The sequence below is a fragment of the Zosterops lateralis genome, assembly GCF_965231275.1.
Source record: "Zosterops lateralis genome assembly, chromosome: 18".
NCBI lineage: Eukaryota > Metazoa > Chordata > Aves > Passeriformes > Zosteropidae > Zosterops > Zosterops lateralis.
In genome coordinates this window covers 1,806,448-1,824,385 of record NC_139778.1, presented here as the reverse complement: position 1 = coordinate 1,824,385, position 17,938 = coordinate 1,806,448, and the positions used below count along the sequence as shown (strand labels likewise).

General features: G+C 57.8%; 1 protein-coding gene across 7 annotated transcripts; it reads right to left on the bottom strand.

Annotated features, from left to right (window-relative positions):
• Window positions 1-1,957: 1,957 nt before the first annotated feature.
• RAB37 (RAB37, member RAS oncogene family) lies at window positions 1,958-17,333 on the bottom strand. 7 transcript variants are annotated; one of them, XM_083874386.1, is made up of 10 exons: window positions 17,263-17,333; window positions 11,675-11,785; window positions 7,636-7,746; window positions 5,599-5,640; window positions 5,386-5,452; window positions 5,248-5,300; window positions 4,737-4,802; window positions 3,841-3,897; window positions 3,498-3,574; window positions 1,958-3,387 (listed from the first exon to the last, which is right to left on the bottom strand). In XM_083874386.1, exons 1-10 carry the CDS (start codon window positions 17,320-17,322, stop codon window positions 3,282-3,284), a joined length of 750 nt encoding a protein of 249 aa, XP_083730512.1. In that variant the 5' UTR covers window positions 17,323-17,333; the 3' UTR covers window positions 1,958-3,281. The 7 variants fall into 7 exon arrangements, with proteins under 7 accessions (XP_083730512.1, XP_083730509.1, XP_083730508.1 ...); XM_083874383.1 differs by lacking the exon at window positions 7,636-7,746; XM_083874382.1 differs by lacking the exon at window positions 7,636-7,746 and having other exon boundaries at window positions 5,386-5,456; window positions 5,600-5,640.
• Between the last annotated feature and the right edge of the window lie 605 nt (window positions 17,334-17,938).

Here is a 17,938-nt window from a genome sequence, read left to right as displayed (position 1 = left end):
CACCTTATATAGGGGGGCGTGGCGCCAGCCGGGCGGCAACCAATGAGAGAGCGGGATGGGACGGTGCCCGCCAAATAAGGATAGCGAGGGGGCGTGTCTATGCAAATTTGACTCGCTGTTATGCAAATAAGGTGGGGCGGGTATGCAAATGTGCTCCCGCCCCGGTGGGGCGTGCTGGGCGCGGCGCCGGCGGGTCGGGACCGGAGCGCTCCCCGCTGGGCTCCGACCGCTCCCCCTGGGCCCCGGCAGCCCCCACGGTGGCCGGAGATCGGCGGGACGCCCCCAGCTGTTCCTGGGTGGTCTCTCGGGGAACATCCAGCCCATACTCTGCCCAGCCCTCGAAGGCTGCAGTCGGCCCCAGCGCTGATCCGACGTAGAGGGTGGAGGGATGCTCGAAGGTTCAACAGTAAAGTAAAAGTGCCAAATCGAAGCTGCCTGGGGAAGCGGGCCGGGAAGAGGGCAGGTAACCAGATTGGCATGAAATGAGACACCAGCCCTGCTCCCCCAGCCCCCTCTGAGCCTCGCTCAGCACCCTGGAGCCGGGGGGAAATGGAGGGACCCCCAGGGGGTTTGCTCTGCCCTGGGTCTGTGCTCTCTGCTCATGGACTGAAGCAGAAATCGCTGCAGGGGGTGATGAGCGTGTGAGACCCTGGGGCTGAGGCTCAGCCAGAGCAGAGCACGGCACCAACAGGCCTGGGCTGCTCCAGCCATGCTGCAGGGCTTCTGGTGCCGGGCAGAGCTGCCCCCTGGCCCCTGGGATTGTCCTGGAGAGGATGGCAGAGGCACCACAGGTGTCCCCAGTGCAGGGCCTGGGCAAAGGTCCCCAGGGCGGCCGTGATCCCGTTTAACCGAGCTGAGGATGGTCAGGCCAGGAGGGGACGGCTGTATGCCATGGGACACGCCTCCCACAGGGCGCTCTGCCCCAAACCCTGCCCAGGGACCCCAGTGCTGGGGGTGGCCGAGGAACCCCCCTGTGCTGGGGGTGGCCGAGGAACCCCCCAGTGCTCGGGGTGGCCGAGGAACCCCCCTGTGCTGGGGGTGGCCGAGGAACCCCCCTGTGCTCGGGGTGGCCGAGGAACCCCCCTGTGCTCGGGGTGGCCCCCAGCCCTCCAGCCCGTGGGACCCAGCTGGGACTCATTTGTCTCCTCCACTCGGCTGAGCATTCGGCCCTGAGAAAAGCGGCCGAGAGGAATCCCACGGCAAATGCCTGCGGAGAGGAAAACCAGGGCAAACGTGCCCCAGGATGGGGGGATCCATCTCCCTTTCCCAGCCATCCCCTTGGCCAGGGGGGTGTGAGCAGCACAGCCCCACAAATGAGTTTCTTGGAAGGGCAGATCATTTTGGGTACCCTGCGCTAAGTCAGGAAGCAAAACCCAGCTCTGGCAGGGCTGGTTTGAGCACAGGACCTCGATAAGGAAGAAAGGCAGCAGCAAAGGAAACAGATGAAGCTGGTTTTGGGTCCAAAAGCCCCTGCAGGATGGCAGGGCACAGCCGCCCCAGCTGCCTCCTCCTGCCCTTTGCATCCTGAACTTAAAGGAGCTCGGGCAGGAGGGGGGAAAGAGAAAAGAGCCAACCTCTGTTTGTGTTGAAGCCATCCAGCATTTTTTTGCAGACATCAGCCAAGCGGCAGCAGCAATGCCATTGGTGGGAAGACGGAGTTATTTGGGGAATGCTGGACTCCGCACCATGAGAACAGCAGGGGAGGAGGTTGGTTTTAATTTAACAGACCGTGTTTACTCTTCCTCTCTCACCTTTGGTCTGTCTGAAATGTGCAAGGAAAGCCCCCCCCGCCCCTGCAGGGAGGCAGGAAGGGGCCGGGGGTGCCTCCCCCTCCTCAGGGCTGCCCCCAGGCCCCCCGGCCCCGCTGCTCTGCAGCTCCTCTGTGCAGCCGCCTCCCACGTCGCAGACCCGGGGCAGGGATTTCTCACGCAATAAACAATCAGACAGATGCAAAGCCTCAAAAATACTCAGCTTTAATCTGTAAACTTGCAAAGAGAGACTCAGGGGCAGAGCAAAGGTGAAGGAGGCACGGGGGCAGGTGAGACACGAGCAGTCAGGCTCAGGGCCAGGGAAGATACTGATGGGGACAGATGTGCTGGACAGTCCCTGACTCCTACGTGCAGCAGTGCCATACCCTCCACAGCTGCTCTCTGCATCAGTGATTCAGCTACACAACCAAATATTCACCATCTGACTGCTCTGGAGAGTGGACAGTGTGCTCGAGGGAGCAACAGAGCTGGGCTGAGCACCAGGGATGTCCCTGAGCCCCACCAGTGCCCAACAGAGCAGGATTTGCTCTCAGGCATCAGGAAGGCATAGTTATATTACATGGACAGTGATGACAGAGAAACTCAGCCTGGCCTGGGAGGTGGCAGGGCTGGAGCATCACCCCAGGTGATGCCACCATGACAAGCTCCTACATGAGGCTGGAGATGGTTTAGTCTGGAGGTATTGAAACAAAAAAAGCCTTTTCTTGTTAAAAAAAATAATTCTCTATTTTTTTTTTTTTGTGGCTACAACATGGAGGAAGCAAAGTTTTTCCAAATTGCTGTGTGTACCACAAGTGCTCCAAGCATCGCTCAGATGCTCCCAGGGGAATTTTATTTCTCACACCAGCTGTGTGGGCAGGGAGCAGGTTTGGCTGGACCCTTCCCCATCCCAGCCCTTCCCTTGAGCAGAGCCAGAATACAATGGGGACATCATTGCCTTTGTGGTGGCAGGAGGATAAAAGCCATTGGCAGCAACTGCGGAAGTGAGGAGCCACAGCAGAGCGTGGGCATCGCGGTGTGGGGCAGCCTGAGGGGCAGAGCTGAGGTTCCTTGGAGGGAAGCCAGAGCCTGGCAGCACCAGGGACACAGACCAGGCCCTACCAGTTGGACAACAGCAGCGCTGTGAGCAGGAATAGCAGCAGGGAAGGACAGGACTGGGGGCTGCAGGGGGGCTCATCCACAGCACAGCCCCTTCAGCCTCTCCAAGGGTCCCTCAGTGAGGTGTGTGGCTGTGTCCTGCACCCTGCTCCTGTGATGGAGGTGATGGATCACCGTGGCTCACTGGCCAGGCTGGCAGTCACCACACCACAGTGATTCCCACGGTGGCACACAGGTCATTGCTCTGCAGGGCAGCAGGATCTGAATCCAGGCAAGGGCCCTCCTCATGCACTCTGCTCCACTGTACTGTCCCATCCACCTTGGATTGTCAGAGCGTGGTTTCCTCTGGTGCTTGAGGGCAGGATTGTGTCCCCTCTGCCTCCTGCCTGGGCCCCCAGCTCCTCTGGGCCACCCTCAGGAGAAGGCACAGCAGCTGGATTTCTTCTTCTGTGACTCGATGTAATCATGGATCTGGAAGCGGGGCTCGTCCAGCGGCTGCACCGCACGCTGCTTCAGCTCCCTAGAGTGGTGGGGCTGTGTTACCCCCTCCCACATTGTGCTGGTGTGTGGGAGGTGGTGGGGCTGCAGGAGACACCTCCCTTGCTCAGTCCCCTGGCCCCAGGTTCTTACTTGGCAATGGCCAGGAAGGCCAGCTCCACGTTCATGCCTGTCTTGGCACTCGTCTCCATGAAAGGCACTCCATACTCCTGCAAAAGCAGCATGACCCCATCAATGGCAATGCCCAAGATGCTCTCCTGGCCCTCTGAATCCTCCCTGTAGCCTGGACAAGGCTTGAGGGTCATCCCCTCCTTGTCTTGCCCCAGCTTTTGCATGCAAGTGGCTGCTATGCTGCCTTTACAAGAGCCAAGCAGGTCTTGGCACTCAGAGGGGATGGCACGGCTGCATGGGAACCCTGAATGACATGAAATTGTCTGGGGAGACTTAATTCAGGTTAGACCCTGGCACAACTCACCCTGGCCAGTGATGCTCCATCCTCTGTCCTCACAGCCCTCTCACTGCTCACATCAGCCTGCCAAGGGAAGGAAAATGTCACCACACACGAGGCCAGCTGGCACCCTGGGAAATCTGGCAAACCAGCAGTGTGGGGTGTTCAGGGGGCTGACAGGAACAAGGGGCAGCATGGATCCAGAAATATTCACTGCCCAAAGAATCTGGGATCTGTGGAGCATCTGGGACCTGGTGGCCTTGAGGATGTCAAGAGACACCTGGGGACACTGAGCACCTGGGGCAGTACCTGAGGGCATCCAGGACCCAGGGAGGCTCTGGTACCCTGCTGGGAATCAGTTACCCAGCATCACCCAGGATCCAGGGGACATCCAGTCCCAGGGGGAAATCCCGTTGCTCACTGGGCACCCAGCTGCGTTTAGGAGCCCTGGAGAGAATCTGGGACCTTGTTTGGCCTCTAGGGCTTGGGGTCACCTGAGGTCCAGGGGTGCATCCCATAGTCTGCAGTATCCCACACCAAAGCATCCCGTAGGAGGAGCATCCCTTGTCGGCAGCATCAGCCTCGTGCTGCCACCCGCTGGCTGCCGGGAATACTGCCCTCCCCAAACCCCGGGATCACCTCGGGAATACTGCCCTCCCCAAACCCCCAAACCCCCGGGATCACCTCGGGAATACTGCCCTCCTCGACCCCCAAACCCCGGGATCACCTCGGGAATACTGCCCTCCCCGACCCCCAAACCCCGGGATCACCTCGGGAATACTGCCCTCCCCAAACCCCGGGATCACCTCTGGGCTTGGCTGAGCCCAGAAAGCAGCAGAGCCCCATCCCAGCACAGCCATGGGGATGGCAAGGGCACGGCACAGCACAGGGACCCCCAGGGAGGACAGGGACCCTGCACACACCTTATTGCCCAGCAACATGATGACCACGTCTTTCTGGGCGTACTCATGGATCTCTGTCAGCCAGGCCTGTGGGGCAGCAGGGCTGTGTTGGGGTCAGGGGTACTCCTGTCCCTCCCAACTCAGCCCTCACACCCCCTCAGCACCCCCATCGCTCCCCCACGAGGACAGGGATAATGACTTTCCTTGGCACAGGAATTATTCCAGCAGCACAGACGAGCAGTCCTGAAAACGCCCCGTCTCCTGGCTAGAGCCCAAGCCATAGTTCACATCCTTCCTAAACCACGTTTTCTCCCTCAGGCATTCACCATGTCCTTAAACAAAACTCACCCAGCTGTGCAGCACCCAGCCAGGTGCCCTGGGATGAGCTCCCACCTGGCTGGGCCTGGCCAGAACAGCCAGTTCTTACAGGTAAAACAGGTTCCCAACTGCCCCAAACACCCAGCCAGCCAAGCAGGGCACCCACAACCCCAATCCCTGGGGAGAAACACTCCCGGCCCACGGCGGGACTCACGCGGATGTTGTCAAAGGACATCTTGCTGGTGATATCGTAGAGCAGGAGCAGGGCTGGAGGGGAAGAGGCAGAGGCATTGCTACACTGCAAGGATGTGCTCTGGGGAGTCTCCCCATCCTTGCTGGACCCCAAACTCACCCTGGGCATCCCGGTAGTAGGCGTGGGTGACGCTGCGGAAACGCTCCTGTCCTGCCGTGTCCCAAATCTGCCGAGAAACTGCCCTGGTGAGAGCAGGGAGAGCAACCTCCCCGAGCTGGGTCTGCTCCTGTGGCTCCCAGCCCTGCCGGACCACCACACTCAGCCTGAGGTGGGTTTCCATCTGGAAATTTCTTCCCCCCTCCCAAAGCTCACCTGCAACTTCACCTTCACACCATCCACGGCCACCACTTTGTTCTGCAGAAAACAAAGAGAGCGTGTTTATCAGCCCAGAGCATGTCCTGGTGCATGTGCCAGCCAGCCCCAGCACTGAGCTGGCATTCCACAGCCCCTCAGCTGCTCTCCCCGAGCCAGTGGGATGAAGCCAGGCTGCCTATGGGTCTGGACGTTGAAGCCTCATTGCTACAAACCATGATCCTGCTTGTTTGGCACCTACAGGGTGAGCAGCAATCCCTTGAGTCAGGGTGAAGAGCAGAATCAGCAGAGACAAAAAGATCCCAGCCTGCCTTGGATCCAGTGCCTCGTTCAGATCCTACAGCCAGAGTCCCTGTCCTGTGGCTCCCAAGTCCCCTAATGAGTCACTTAATGACAGCTGTCCAGAAAATCCCAGCACCACTGACCTGCTCTGGCTCCTGCCAGGAAGCTCTGGGATTGCAGCAGCCCCTGGGAAGTTGGCAGAGATGCGGGGAGGCATGGGTGAACCACACATAAATTTACATTTATTAATAACACCTTGGTGTGCTTTGATGTTTGCTCACCAAAAGCCCTGATCTTTCTGATGGGACTCTTCAGCTCCATGTGCTCAGGAACCACTGCTGCACTAACAATTTAGCCTGTTCACAGTAATTTAAGGTCTTTGGATGCCACAAAATGCCTGGGCACATGCACTGGGTGATGCTGGGTGTCCCACTCAGGTTTCCTTGCTGGTGGAGCCTTGCTTGGATCTTAAAGGAGGTAGTAAGCCCTGAGCTGGAGGGGCTGCATGTAGCACACAGCCATATCCAGCATGGCAGGAGGAAATCTCCTGGGCCAGGATGGTTTGCAGCCAGGCTGGGCTGGGACTGGGAAAGGAAAGAGGCATTCCCAGCTGAGCTGGGAAAGCAGCTATTGAGGCTTAGGCAATAGCTGTTCTCATCTTGGAAGTGCAGGGGCTTCTCTCCAGAGGCCAGAAAAAAGAAAAGCAAAAACTACTGAAAAGCTATTTTAAGACTCCTAAAGAATCACACTTGGAGTCTGGAAACAGAAGACCCCTATAAATAATTTGTTTGCCTGGAATTGTTTGAAATGGAAATTCAGCCCATGTGGAGATGACAGCATTTGAGCAAATGGGCTGGATAAAACAAAAACATGCCCTAGGAGACTCTGGAGATTACCTAGAGAAGTGAGCCATGAGCTGCTGGAGGGAATACTTGCATGAGGCACAGCAGGTACCTACGGGCTGGCAACACCTCTGGGGACTCTGGCACTGAGCCCGGAGTGGGACACAGCAGATTTTCCTTCTTTCATGACTTTATCATAAGGACAGGCCCCTTCCAACCAAACCCATAGCCCTCACTCTCCCCCAGCCCCAGATCACCAAGCCCCCAGTTCCACCAAAAGCCAAACACAGCCAGGGCAGCTAAAGTGGCAGAAAAGCAGAGCAGCTGCAGCTGCGGGGGCAGAGGAAGCACTGACCGCACTCGACACGTGTCAGTGGCTGTGGGCAGAGCCCTGCCCGGGGACACCCCCATGACTTCCTTCCTGCTTTGCCTGTGCTGCAAACAGCTGTGCCTCTCTGGACACCCTTAGAGAGACCCTGCAGCTGAAATTTGGGGAGCAGAGAGCAGGAGGGGGGTTTAAACAGAATCTGGTAACCCTAACAACTTCTCAGCAGCCCATTTCAGCCCTTTCAAGGCATGAAATTACAGCAACCAGTGGTGTTTGTCCCCCCCAGCTGTTGGCTTTGGCCTGCATGGTGGGGCATACTGCCTGCCCAGCACACACCCCCAGCCCAAGAACACAGCTGGGATGGGCTAAAGCTAGACTGTTTGCTGATTTAAAGGTAAGAGGTGACAGTACCAGTGGGCTCATCTGTCTGTTACTGCTCTCCCAGGGAGGAGTGGAAGGGTTTCAGCAAGCATCTGAATTGGGGGTCCAGAGGCTGTAAACCCCCCATTCCCCCTCCCCAGCACCCTGTCCTGGCCAAGGTGTGGGTGGAGGGAGGCGAGGGGCTGGCAGCTGTGGTGGTCTCACCCGGAAATCTATGCCCACGGTGGCTATGAACGTCCCGGAGAGAAAGGCCCCGTCTTTGAACTGGAGCAGGAAGCAGGTTTTCCCCACGCCCGAGTCTCCAAGTAACATCACCTGCAAGATGGGCGCAGGGAGAGATGTCAGCAGGACAGGGAGGGAGCAGCAGCCCTGACTGGTGCTGAGCCCTCCCCAGTCCCTTCTCTCCCTTTGTTTCTTTCCTCAGGGCTGGTCCTGAGGGGTCTGGGAAGCCCCTGGGAACTGGGGGAGGGATGGGACCCCTGAGGGTGCAGCCAAGTGGTGCCCCAGGGGAGCAGAGCAGCCCCCAGCCATGAAAGAGGAGAAGAGCTGGTGTGAAAGCAAGTATTGCAGCAAGAAGAGATATCTCCTAGCCAGCCCCCGGCCATCTCCCAGCCCAGAAGGTTCTTAGAGAACCAGCCACAGCTCCCAAATGTGTGGAGCCACCTCCACCCACGGTTTGCCCCTGCCCCGGGTGTGCCAGCCCAAGGGCTGATGCATGGCTTGGGCAAACCCTGTGTGTCCGGGACTCTCTCCCTGTTGGTGCCTGCTGCAGACACCAAAGCAAACACGGTGCCTTTCCCCTCCTGCTAAGCAAACAGGATCAGCCCAGGCTCTCCAGCACTGCTGGGCTCAGGCAGCAGGAGCAGCCAGGACCAGTGCTGGGCTCCATAAGCACAGCCTTTCCTGATGCTGAGTGCTTTCTGCCTACATGCAGCAAGCTATTCCTGCCAGCAAACATTAACCTGGCTGCAAATGGCCCCAGCAGTGAGCAGGACTTCAGCAGGAAGGTCCATCCCTGCTGTCCCACCCTGCCAGGGTGCTGGAGCTCACAAAGTAAATCCCTGCAGCCCTGCTGCCTCTGGCCAGGCAAACAGAGCAGGCCATGGTCACCATCCACAGGGATGGCACAGAAAATGCCAAAGCTGGTGGCTGGAAATGCTCTGCCTCCTGCTACTACTCTGTTGGTCAGATCCTTTCCCAGGACTTGTGGAGAGCTGGGAGCACTGCTCAGTTCTGCCTCCACCTCACTCTAGACCAAGCTGGAAGCTGGTTTTCTACTTCCAACACGGAAATTGCCCTCCATGGAGAGGAATCAGAGAGGGGAGGATAAAGTCAAAAGAACAAAAGCAGTTTAGAGACAGGGGCAGCATGCAGGACCACTTTGGAACCGGGTCAGTGAGGCAGCAGGGTGTGTCAGGGCTGACACCATCAGTGCTGGGCTCAGTCTGGGGCTGGATATTAAATTTTGGGTGTAAAATGTTCATCAGTCCCGAGCCTCCCCTGAGGAAGGTGCTTCCTGGGGCAACCCTTGCTGGGCTGGCGGGGGGGGGGGGCGGGGAAGAGGGGCACACTCAGGAAGGAAGGCTCTCCCCTGCCCCAAGGTCTGGCAGGGGTGCAGAGACTTTCACAAGCAGCATTCTGCCATGTGGGTAAAGGGAGGCCTGGGCTGGATCTGGGGCTCAACTGCTGCTTCCACCTCGGAGCCCTTGGGGTGCTGCAATGGCCTGGATGGGATCCTGCTCCCCCTTCCCTGTGTCATGGGGGGCACTGCTGGGGGGCTGGCAGGAGCCCCTCGCCCTGGAAAGGGTCTGATGGGCTTTCAGGGGGAAAACTCCGGCCGCGCTCCTCCTCTCTGGGGAGCCCCCAAATCCCTGTTCCTGCAGCTGGTCCCTCCTCTCGCCACTGCCGGGGCACAGACCTCCCACCCCAGGGCAGGGACTCCCATCAGCACCTCCCGGGGAGGGAAAACCCCAATCCCGCAGCTGCTCCATCGGGTAGGGAGGAGCCGGGGGGATCAGCTGGGGCTGCCGCCTCCTTCCCCTTCTCCTTCCCCGTTTCGCAGCCGCTTCCTGGGCCCGATCGCAGCAACGGGCGGCCCCCGGGACCCTTCCTAACCCCTCCTGAGACGGGGGGCGAACCCACACCTTCCCCTGTGGTGGAGCTTGGAGGGTCCGTCCCTGCTCAGCCCGCGCCGCCTCCCACCTTGCCGGACAGTTGGTAGTCCTGGGGCAGCGCCGGGGGATCCGGGGGTTCCCCGCTGCTCCTCGGGGGTTCCCCGCTGCTCCTCGGGGGGTCCCCGCTCCCCTCCGGGGTCTCGCTCCCCGCCGCCCCATCGGGGCCGCCCATGGCGCGTCCGAGCGGAGCCGCCGAGTCCCGCCTTCCTCCTCCTCTTCCCCCTCCTCCGATGCCACCCCCGAGGCCGTGCCCCGCCGCCTCGCTGCCCAGCCCGGGCACAGGATGAGGAGGAGGAGGAGGAGGCTGAAGAGCGGAAACCTGCCCCACTGCGCCCCACACCGGGGTTTGCTTGGGTTTGCCCCGGCACATCCCTCCGGACACACGGGTGGGGACAGGAGGAACTGCTCACCCCACAAATGAACAGCCCCTCACAGAGGGTGGGGTTGGAGACTCCAGCGCTGCCAAATCCCCGCTTTGCCACGCCGGGACAGGGGGGATGGCAGCTCCCGGTCCCAGCCCGAGTGGGAGGTTTTCCCCACCTCCTGCAGCCCCAGCCGGGCTGGGATGCTTTGCCAGGCCTCCCGCTGCCCCGGGCGTCCTACAGCAGCCACTGGAGCCCAGTTCATTCTGCACTTCATTTGGGAAAAGCCCCACCGTGGGAATATGGGGAAAATCCCTGGAGAGGGATGTTGTGTTACCCAAAACCCTGTAAACCCCCATCCAAGTCCATGCATTACAGCTGCTCAAGGTTTTCAGCCTGACAGGCATCACTTCAGGAAGAGCCTTGAGCCCTCCCTCATCTGTTTTCCCTGGAATATCTCACCTCTCCCATATCAGGGCTAATCTCACCCACCATCCCTGTTCACACCACTGACATTCAGGAGTGCAGGGCCCCAGTGCAGAGCTGTGCCCCTCGCTGCTCTCCAGGTGAAGGGCACACATGGCTGCAGGAGGTGCAGTGGCAGAGATGCCCTCTGGAATGGCATCCACCTCCACCCCCTCAGGGGCTGCCAGCTCCTGCACCAGCCAAGCCTTCCTCTGCCCCCCAGGAAACAGAACCTGTATTTCCAGTCCTGTAACTGCGCTCAGACCCAGCCAGGGGATTTATAGGTTATATGTGCTCTTTGGCCAGGAAAGTGCCCAGAGCTGGAGGCTGGAAGCACTCAGAGCTCCTGGAAGTGGCTGAGCTTCCTTGCAGCAGGATGGGGAGGGGGCTGGAAGGGTCTGGCAAACCGTGCTGGAGCTCATGGAGTTGCCTGGGCAGGAAAAATGCCTGGCTGAGCATCACTTCCACACACTGGCATTTGCTCCATGAGAAACGAGGCAGACAGAAGCTGGCAGAGATGAGTGGTGTGGCTGAGCCTCCTCTGCCTGCCCATGGCTCAGCAGGGGCACTCGGCTGCTGGTCCCTGGGCTGCTTGGCCCCAGACCATCCCCACTGGTGCCACATTTTCCTACTTCCTTGGCCTGGACTAAAAAGAAAACTCCTGTGGGTAATCACATCCCCATGGGTACCAGCCCCTTGCTGCATTCCAGCCTTGTCACAATGGTGAAGGGATGACAGTTTCTCTGGAGTAAAGTCCCAAGTGCTGTCCCTGTCCTGAGCTCCCCCAGGAGAGGGGACACACACATCAGAGCCACTTGAGACCCCACGGCAGCTCTGCAAATAGCTCTGGATGGCAGCCAAGTGCTGTTCCCAGGCACCCTCACCATCTGCCTGACTTTTCACCAGGGCCCCAGGCTGGACACAGACAGGACACAGGCTGGCATCTCCCTGGCAGAGCAGGGCAGCTCCAAAGGCAGCTCTCTGTGTGTGGAGCATAGGGCTGCACTCAGACACAGTCCCACCAAGTCTTTTGGAATATTCAGCTTTGCCCATCCTTCATCCCTCCCAGCAGTCCAAAGCACACCAAGAAGCACACGGCCAAACCAAATTCCTCATCCAGCAGCACCAAAACAAAGTATCCAATTTTTTGTGCTTACCACAGATTCTTAGATTCTGATTCCCCAAATAAAGCTGCTCCCCAGGGGTGAGTGCACATCCCAGGGACAGAGACTGGGCTCTTACCGTAAACCCAATGCCCACGGTGGCAGAGAAGGAGCCAGGAATGAACTTGCCCTGGTCAAACTGGACCAGCAGAGATGTCTTCCCCACACCGCTGTCTCCAACCAGGATTGTCTGCAAGGACCAGATAAAGAGGCATCAGGGCAGGTGATGGGGGAGCTGAGGGCCAGACATTTGGGTAAGTGTGCTGGGGGGATGTGGCAGCAAATGCAGGACCCACACAGCCCCTGGTTTGTCACTTTTGGTTCTGCCACTTGCCCAGCGAGGAATTTCCACCCCTTTGTCCATCTTTGTAATTAATGAAATGTGCTATGGGATGAGCTTCAGGCCTGAAACCCACTGCACCCTGTCCAGGAAGGGAGAGATAGGAGGAAAAGCAAAGCACAGCCTGTCATGGAGAGTGAGCAGGAGAGATGCTTCCACCCCAGCTTGGGAAGCTTCCAGGCAGAAGCAGCCTTGGCTCACACAGGCCTGTTGGAAAAGCTCTTTGGGAGGACTTTGGAGTCGCTGGATTAAGTCCAAAACTGTTTAGTAAAGAGAGCATCTCCTGTGGCTGCTGCACGCAGCTGCTCCCACAGCCATACAACCTCATCAGGTAACTGGGCTGGCTTTGTACTGCCTTAATGTCTTGGACCCACAGCACCCCCTCCTGCAAAGTGATGGGTTTGAAGTCACGGGGTCCCTCTGCCTCTCCAGCCTCCATGGGAAGCCCCAGACTGCTCCCATCCCTGAGCAGAAGGGACAAGGGAGCTGTGCTGGTGTCAGAGCTGCCACCTCTCAAGCAGCTCCCACACTGCCCACGGCCCCACACCTCATTCCTGGGAAGCTCATCTTCCCTTCTGCTCCTGCCAGTGTCCCTCCAAATCCCTGACCTAAGGGAGACCTGCAGTGCAAACAGAACCTCCCTTCCCTCTGCTGTATCTGGGTTTTGTTCACAGAGCCACTGGAAAACATTCCCATCCTTTCAGGAAACTGAGGCACTTTCAGCCCTTTTGCAGGACACGAGTTAAAATAAACACTCTGCTACCAGGCTTCTTGCTTAGAAGTGGTTTGGGCTTTGTCTTTCAGGACAGGGGTGTTCCTGAGGCTGCAGTTCTGCCAAACATGGAGTGTCCCCTCTGTTACTGGTCCCCTGTCTCCCCTGAGGCTGCAGGGATGAGCCAGAGAGGTGCTGGGACTAAACCTCCCCACTCTGCATCCACTTCTGCTACACTTGGCTGCATTTTCCCCTGCTTGGTTTGTGTTTGTGCAGCTCCAGCAGCTTTGCACCATCCTGTGACACCTTTATGTCCACCCTGAAGGTGCTTCAGTACCTCTCCAATATGCAGGGGAGCTTCTGTGCACATCCAGTCCTATCCCTCTCCTGTCCCAGTTCTGGGGTGTGCCCAACCCTGGCACTGCTACAGGCACTGCACTTCCCCTTGTGAAACACAGGGTGAGTGTGAAGGAATGTGTTTAATCAAATGCCTGAAGAGCCCCAGCAGATCAAGGCCTGATTCCATACTCTGGGAATCCATGTGGGATCCACAGCACCTGGCACCATGGTTCCTGCACCCCACAGATCCCAAAGACATGGGGTGAGACAAAAAGCCAAGGAGCTTAAGGATCACAAACAATGCAGGGATGTGGACTGGCAGGAAATCAGCATCCTGCCTTGCATAAAGCACCACCCTACAACCTGCCCGGAGCTTGCTCACGCTGAGACACTTCAGTGAGTGCTTGCCTTAGTGAATCAGCACTTTCTCTTGGAAAACACATCCCAAACACTGAACCCGTCCTGGGAAATGCCTGACCTGCTGAGCAGAGCTGTTGGCAGGAGGGAGTCCTGCACCTCTGCCGGGCTCAGGCTGCTGCACAGACCTGTGTGCTGAGAGGCAGCAGCCTGTGCCCAGATCCACAGTGAGAGATTTGTCCCTCCTCCCTGCCTGGGCTGTTTGCAGATCACTTGTACATTCAGAGCAGCCTCGTGAGCTGGGAGCTTGCACGGGATCTGGCGAAATGTCGGGAGGCAGAAATCTCTGGGCCAGAGGATCTGGGTCACCCCTGTCCTGGGGGAAATTTCCCTGCCCACACCCCCCTTGACTTTTTCCTTAGGGCCCAGAACTCTTCCCTGTGCAGAGAGAAGGATATGCCCAGAACAGCTGGATAGGAAAGCACTCCAAGAATTCATTACCATGGGGCTTCTGCACCTCAGTGCTGTATATTTTGGTGTTATATATTATTTCCAGGTAAAATACTGATGCTGGGATGTGCAACAAGACTGGATGCACCCTGCAGTCCTGTCTTTGGGAGGAGTTAATGCAGAGAACAGCATTAATTATGGAGGTAGAAGAGCTGGTTGGAATGAGCACCAGAAAGCCTCCAGAGCCCTAGAGTTTACAGAGAACATGTATAAAAGGCAGATTCCTCTATTAATAATTTAAATGGGATTCATAATAGAGACAACTCATGAATTGCTTCATGACTTAATAATAACAGTAAAATTTGGCCTGGATTAGCCAAGAGATATTCCTAATGACTTTAGGAAAAGCTCATGGGCTTTGTAGACGGACAGCACAGTGGAAATCATTGTGGCCTTCCTGGTTACCAAATAAACATAAAACAGGAACAAAAACCCCACTGTGGGGAAGATGTGGCTAGTTGGCCCTTGAAACCTCAGGCTGGACATGACTGAGTCATGATAGTAAAAGGTCTCCCAGTGACGAAGTTCCTCAGCTGTGCTGACTCTTCCCCATCCTCAGCCACAGACTGACCTCCCCCACACTGTCTCACCCCGGGGTTTTCCCAGTTTGTTTGGTCGGGGGTTTTTGTTTGTTTAGTTGTTTCTTTTTCCTGGGAAACTTTAGTAGAGTGTTGCAAGATTCCTTTTGGTGCTGTTGATCCTCTCTGCCTGGTGTGTGGAGATGGAGCAGTGCTTTTCCAGGGCTGGGCAGGGTACAGAAGAAAACCTTCCCAAGATCTGGAGATTCACTTGGTGACAGTCCTACATCACCACTGCTGAGTCCCAGTGCAATCAAAGCAATCCTTGTTTCCAGCTAAAGGAAATTATTTCCGCTGGGTGGGCAGAGGTAACCTGACTTCTCCACCACCCCAAAGAAAAGCAGGTACAGCTTGTAACACCCTCCTGAAAAGACTTGTCTGCCTGTTCTGCCTCAGGGGAAGAGAAAATATCCCTCCCTACACCTCGAGTTAATTTTGGGGCTAATTCAGACATAGACGGATCACTTCCAGTCAAAATCATTGCTGGCTTGGCATGGGCTGCAGGGACAAGGCAAAATAATTCAAACTTCCCATACTTGCAAGGAAAATAGATATTTTGGTCTAAGCTGCTGAGGGAAGAGAGGATGTGCATGGCTGTCAAGGCAGTGGCTGCAATTCTGGTGCCAGCCAAGCAGGAGGGGATCTGGGACAGTGTGGGCTGAGGTTGTCTTCCCAGTTCATTTTCAAGATTTAACATGCAGAACCCGGACCTGAGCTAAATATAGCTAATGGAAACCTGACTGAGTAAAACCCCAGTCAGGGGATGCAGGGAAGAGAGAAGTGCCCTCCACAGGCTCTGGTATTGAAGCCCCAAACCCACATGTTTGTGCCCAGCTGAACAGGATTTATCACAACAAATTGTGACAAATGTGTACGTGCCCCCCAGCACAGCTGCCTGCAGAGCTCAGCTGGGACATGCACTGGGAGAGGTCTGAGGGTGAAGACATGGCTGTTTCCAGCCCCTCACCACCCCACTCTCGTGGTCTCTCAGGCTGAGATTCTCAGTCTCTGAGACTTATTTTGTGCTGCCTCCCCCCTGCTCCAAGCAGTACTCCAGGGATGGAGTTGGATGCTGCTCAAAGCTGCTGTGTGCCACAGGGACAGTTCAGGGCTGTCCCAACCTGCCCAGGGACTATTCCACCGTGGCCAAGACACTTTCACCAGCTTGAGAGAAAGCCTGGAGCCCTCTGCCAGCCTGGCTGGGCCCTTGCCTTGGCAGAGGCCGTATCTCAGCCCTGCAGACATGAACTCCAGGGCTGTGCATCAAACAAAACCCGGCTCAGATCACGCAGGAGATCCCTGTTTGCAACCCCCTGTTAACACCTTGGATGAACCAGAGCCAAGGGACACATCCCTCTGCCTTTGGGTGTTGTTCCAGCTGAATGGATCCAGGAATCACAGAAGAAGAAGAGTGAATTGACAATGGGTCAAACCACCCGAGAGCAGAATTCGTCATTTTGTATCAAGCAAAACTTTTCTGGAACAGACAAGAATAAACTTCTGCTGTTCCTGCTTTGGTTAACTCCTGGCCCATTTCCTCCCCAGGCCTGGGTTTAGCTACCAACCAGAAATCATTTAATCCTTGTCTCCAGACTGCAAAGCCCTCTTGGGATTTTTCAGCACAACTGAGATGTGATTGCTTGCTCAGACAGAAGATCTAGTGAGGTATTTGCTGCCTCACTTCTCTGGAGAGAGAGCAGCCTTGTTTCTGCAAGACAAGCAGCCCAGCCAGGAGAGGCAGAAAAATACCAAGGGAAACAGCAGGGAACATGGGACTGGACTGGTTATTGCCTGGGCAGGTTTTCTGCCCAGAGCCTCATTTCCACCAATGTAATTCTTAACTGCTGCAGCTCCTTCCTGGAGAAGAGAGAGTTAAGGCTTTGCAAAGAATCAAAGTTTCTCAAGTCATCCCTGGGATATGTTCTATGTATTCCACGCAGAACAGAAATGAGAGCAGTTAGTAATTGATATATTTCCTCTAATCAAAGGCTGGGCACCTTGCCCTGAGTACAGCAGGATACAGAACACGCTGGGATTTGTGAAAAGGGAACCACTGTCCTTCTTCTGTCTTGCTCCATCCCTGCTTTTCCTGAGAGTGCCAGTTCCTGCACAGTCACTGTGGACTGCAGGAAAGCAGTGCGAGGACAGCAGGAAGGAGGAATGGGTGGATCCGTCATAAATCAGCACCTTCTCCATCACTCCAGGAGTTTCAGGGCACTCCTGACTGCAGAGAGGCAGAGCCCTGCTGCTGCTGCTGCTGTCCCCCGGCAAGGCTGGAGCGCCCCACGCCTTGCAGGGACACCACCGACCCTGAGCACCCTCCGTGCAACTGCAGTTACAAAACACAGCCCCAGAAACACCGCAAAAGAGGATTTCAAAGCAACAAGGGCAGGAATGGATGTCTCTGAGACACGGCTGTTTCACGGCAGGGAAGTCCCGGCTCATTAATCTGCTCCTGGCAAACAGAGCCCCGGAGTTCAGCCGCCCCTGACCCGTCCTGATCCCGCACAGGACAGCGACTGCGGGCTGTGCCGCGGGGCTGGCCCCGTTCCAGCAGTCCTACCTTCCAAAAGGCGCCGAATCCCGCCTCTCCCCTGCCTCCCATCAGCCGGGATGTGGCTGGGACCGGGGCCAACCCCTGCGGGTTCCCATCCCCGCAGCGGGGAGAGCCCCGGTTTGGGGGTGACGGACAGACCCCACCGGGAGAGCAGGAGCGAGGAAGGCAGAGGGACGGAATTTGTTGGGAAGTTCAAGCCGGAGCCGTGCCCTGTCTCCCCGCTCTGCAGCCCCCTCCCCGATGCCTCCATCCCCATCCCCATCTCCAGCCATACCTTGTGGAGCAGATCCTCGTTGTAGCCGTCCCCCCCCGGGCCGGCGGCGCGGGCCCCCATGGCCGGGGGGGTTTGGGGTGCCCTGGCCCTGGAGCACCCGCTCAGCACCGCGGACAGCGCCGGTCCAATTCAGCACCGCGGACAGCGCCGGCCCCGCTCAGCACCGCGGACAGCGCCGGTCCCCGTTCAGCACCGCGGACAGCGCCGGTCCCGCTCAGCTCCGCGGACAGCGCCGGTCCCGCTCAGCACCGCGGACAGCGCCGGTCCAGTTCAGCACCGCGGACAGCGCCCGCCCCGCCCGGCCCCGCCCGGCCCCGCCCGCCGGACTCTCCGCACGGCCAATGCTCCCTCCGCACATCCCCGTCCCTGCCCGCCGGGATGGAGCCCCCCGAGCTGGCAGAGCCCGGAGGTCTCCGCCGGGAATCGCTGCCCTCCTTCCCTCGGCTGCGGGAGGCGTCCCGGGCAGAGATTTTCGGTACCGGCCCCGATCAATGCCCAACTGGGAGCACAGAGCAGGGCCCGCCGCGCTGCTCCAGTCCGGAGTCACTGCGGGCTCATGAGGAGCCTCAAGGCTGCACCGAGGCTGCTCCGGCTGACACCCTGCAGACAGCAGCGCACAGAGGGATGGATGGAGCACGGAGGTCACCGGCGTGTCATCCAAGCTCGTACAAGCCAG

Coding starts and splice junctions, on each gene's coding strand:
- RAB37 (XM_083874386.1), bottom strand. CDS start 17,322: ATGGGGGCCCGCGCCGCCGGCCCGGGGGGGGACGGCTACAACGAGGAT. Junction 11,786..17,262: donor ACGAGGATCTGCTCCACAAG/GTATGGCTGGAG, acceptor TGGTCCTTGCAG/ACAATCCTGGTTGGAGACAG. Junction 5,453..5,598: donor GTGTGAAGGTGAAGTTGCAG/GTGAGCTTTGGG, acceptor GTTTCTCGGCAG/ATTTGGGACACGGCAGGACA.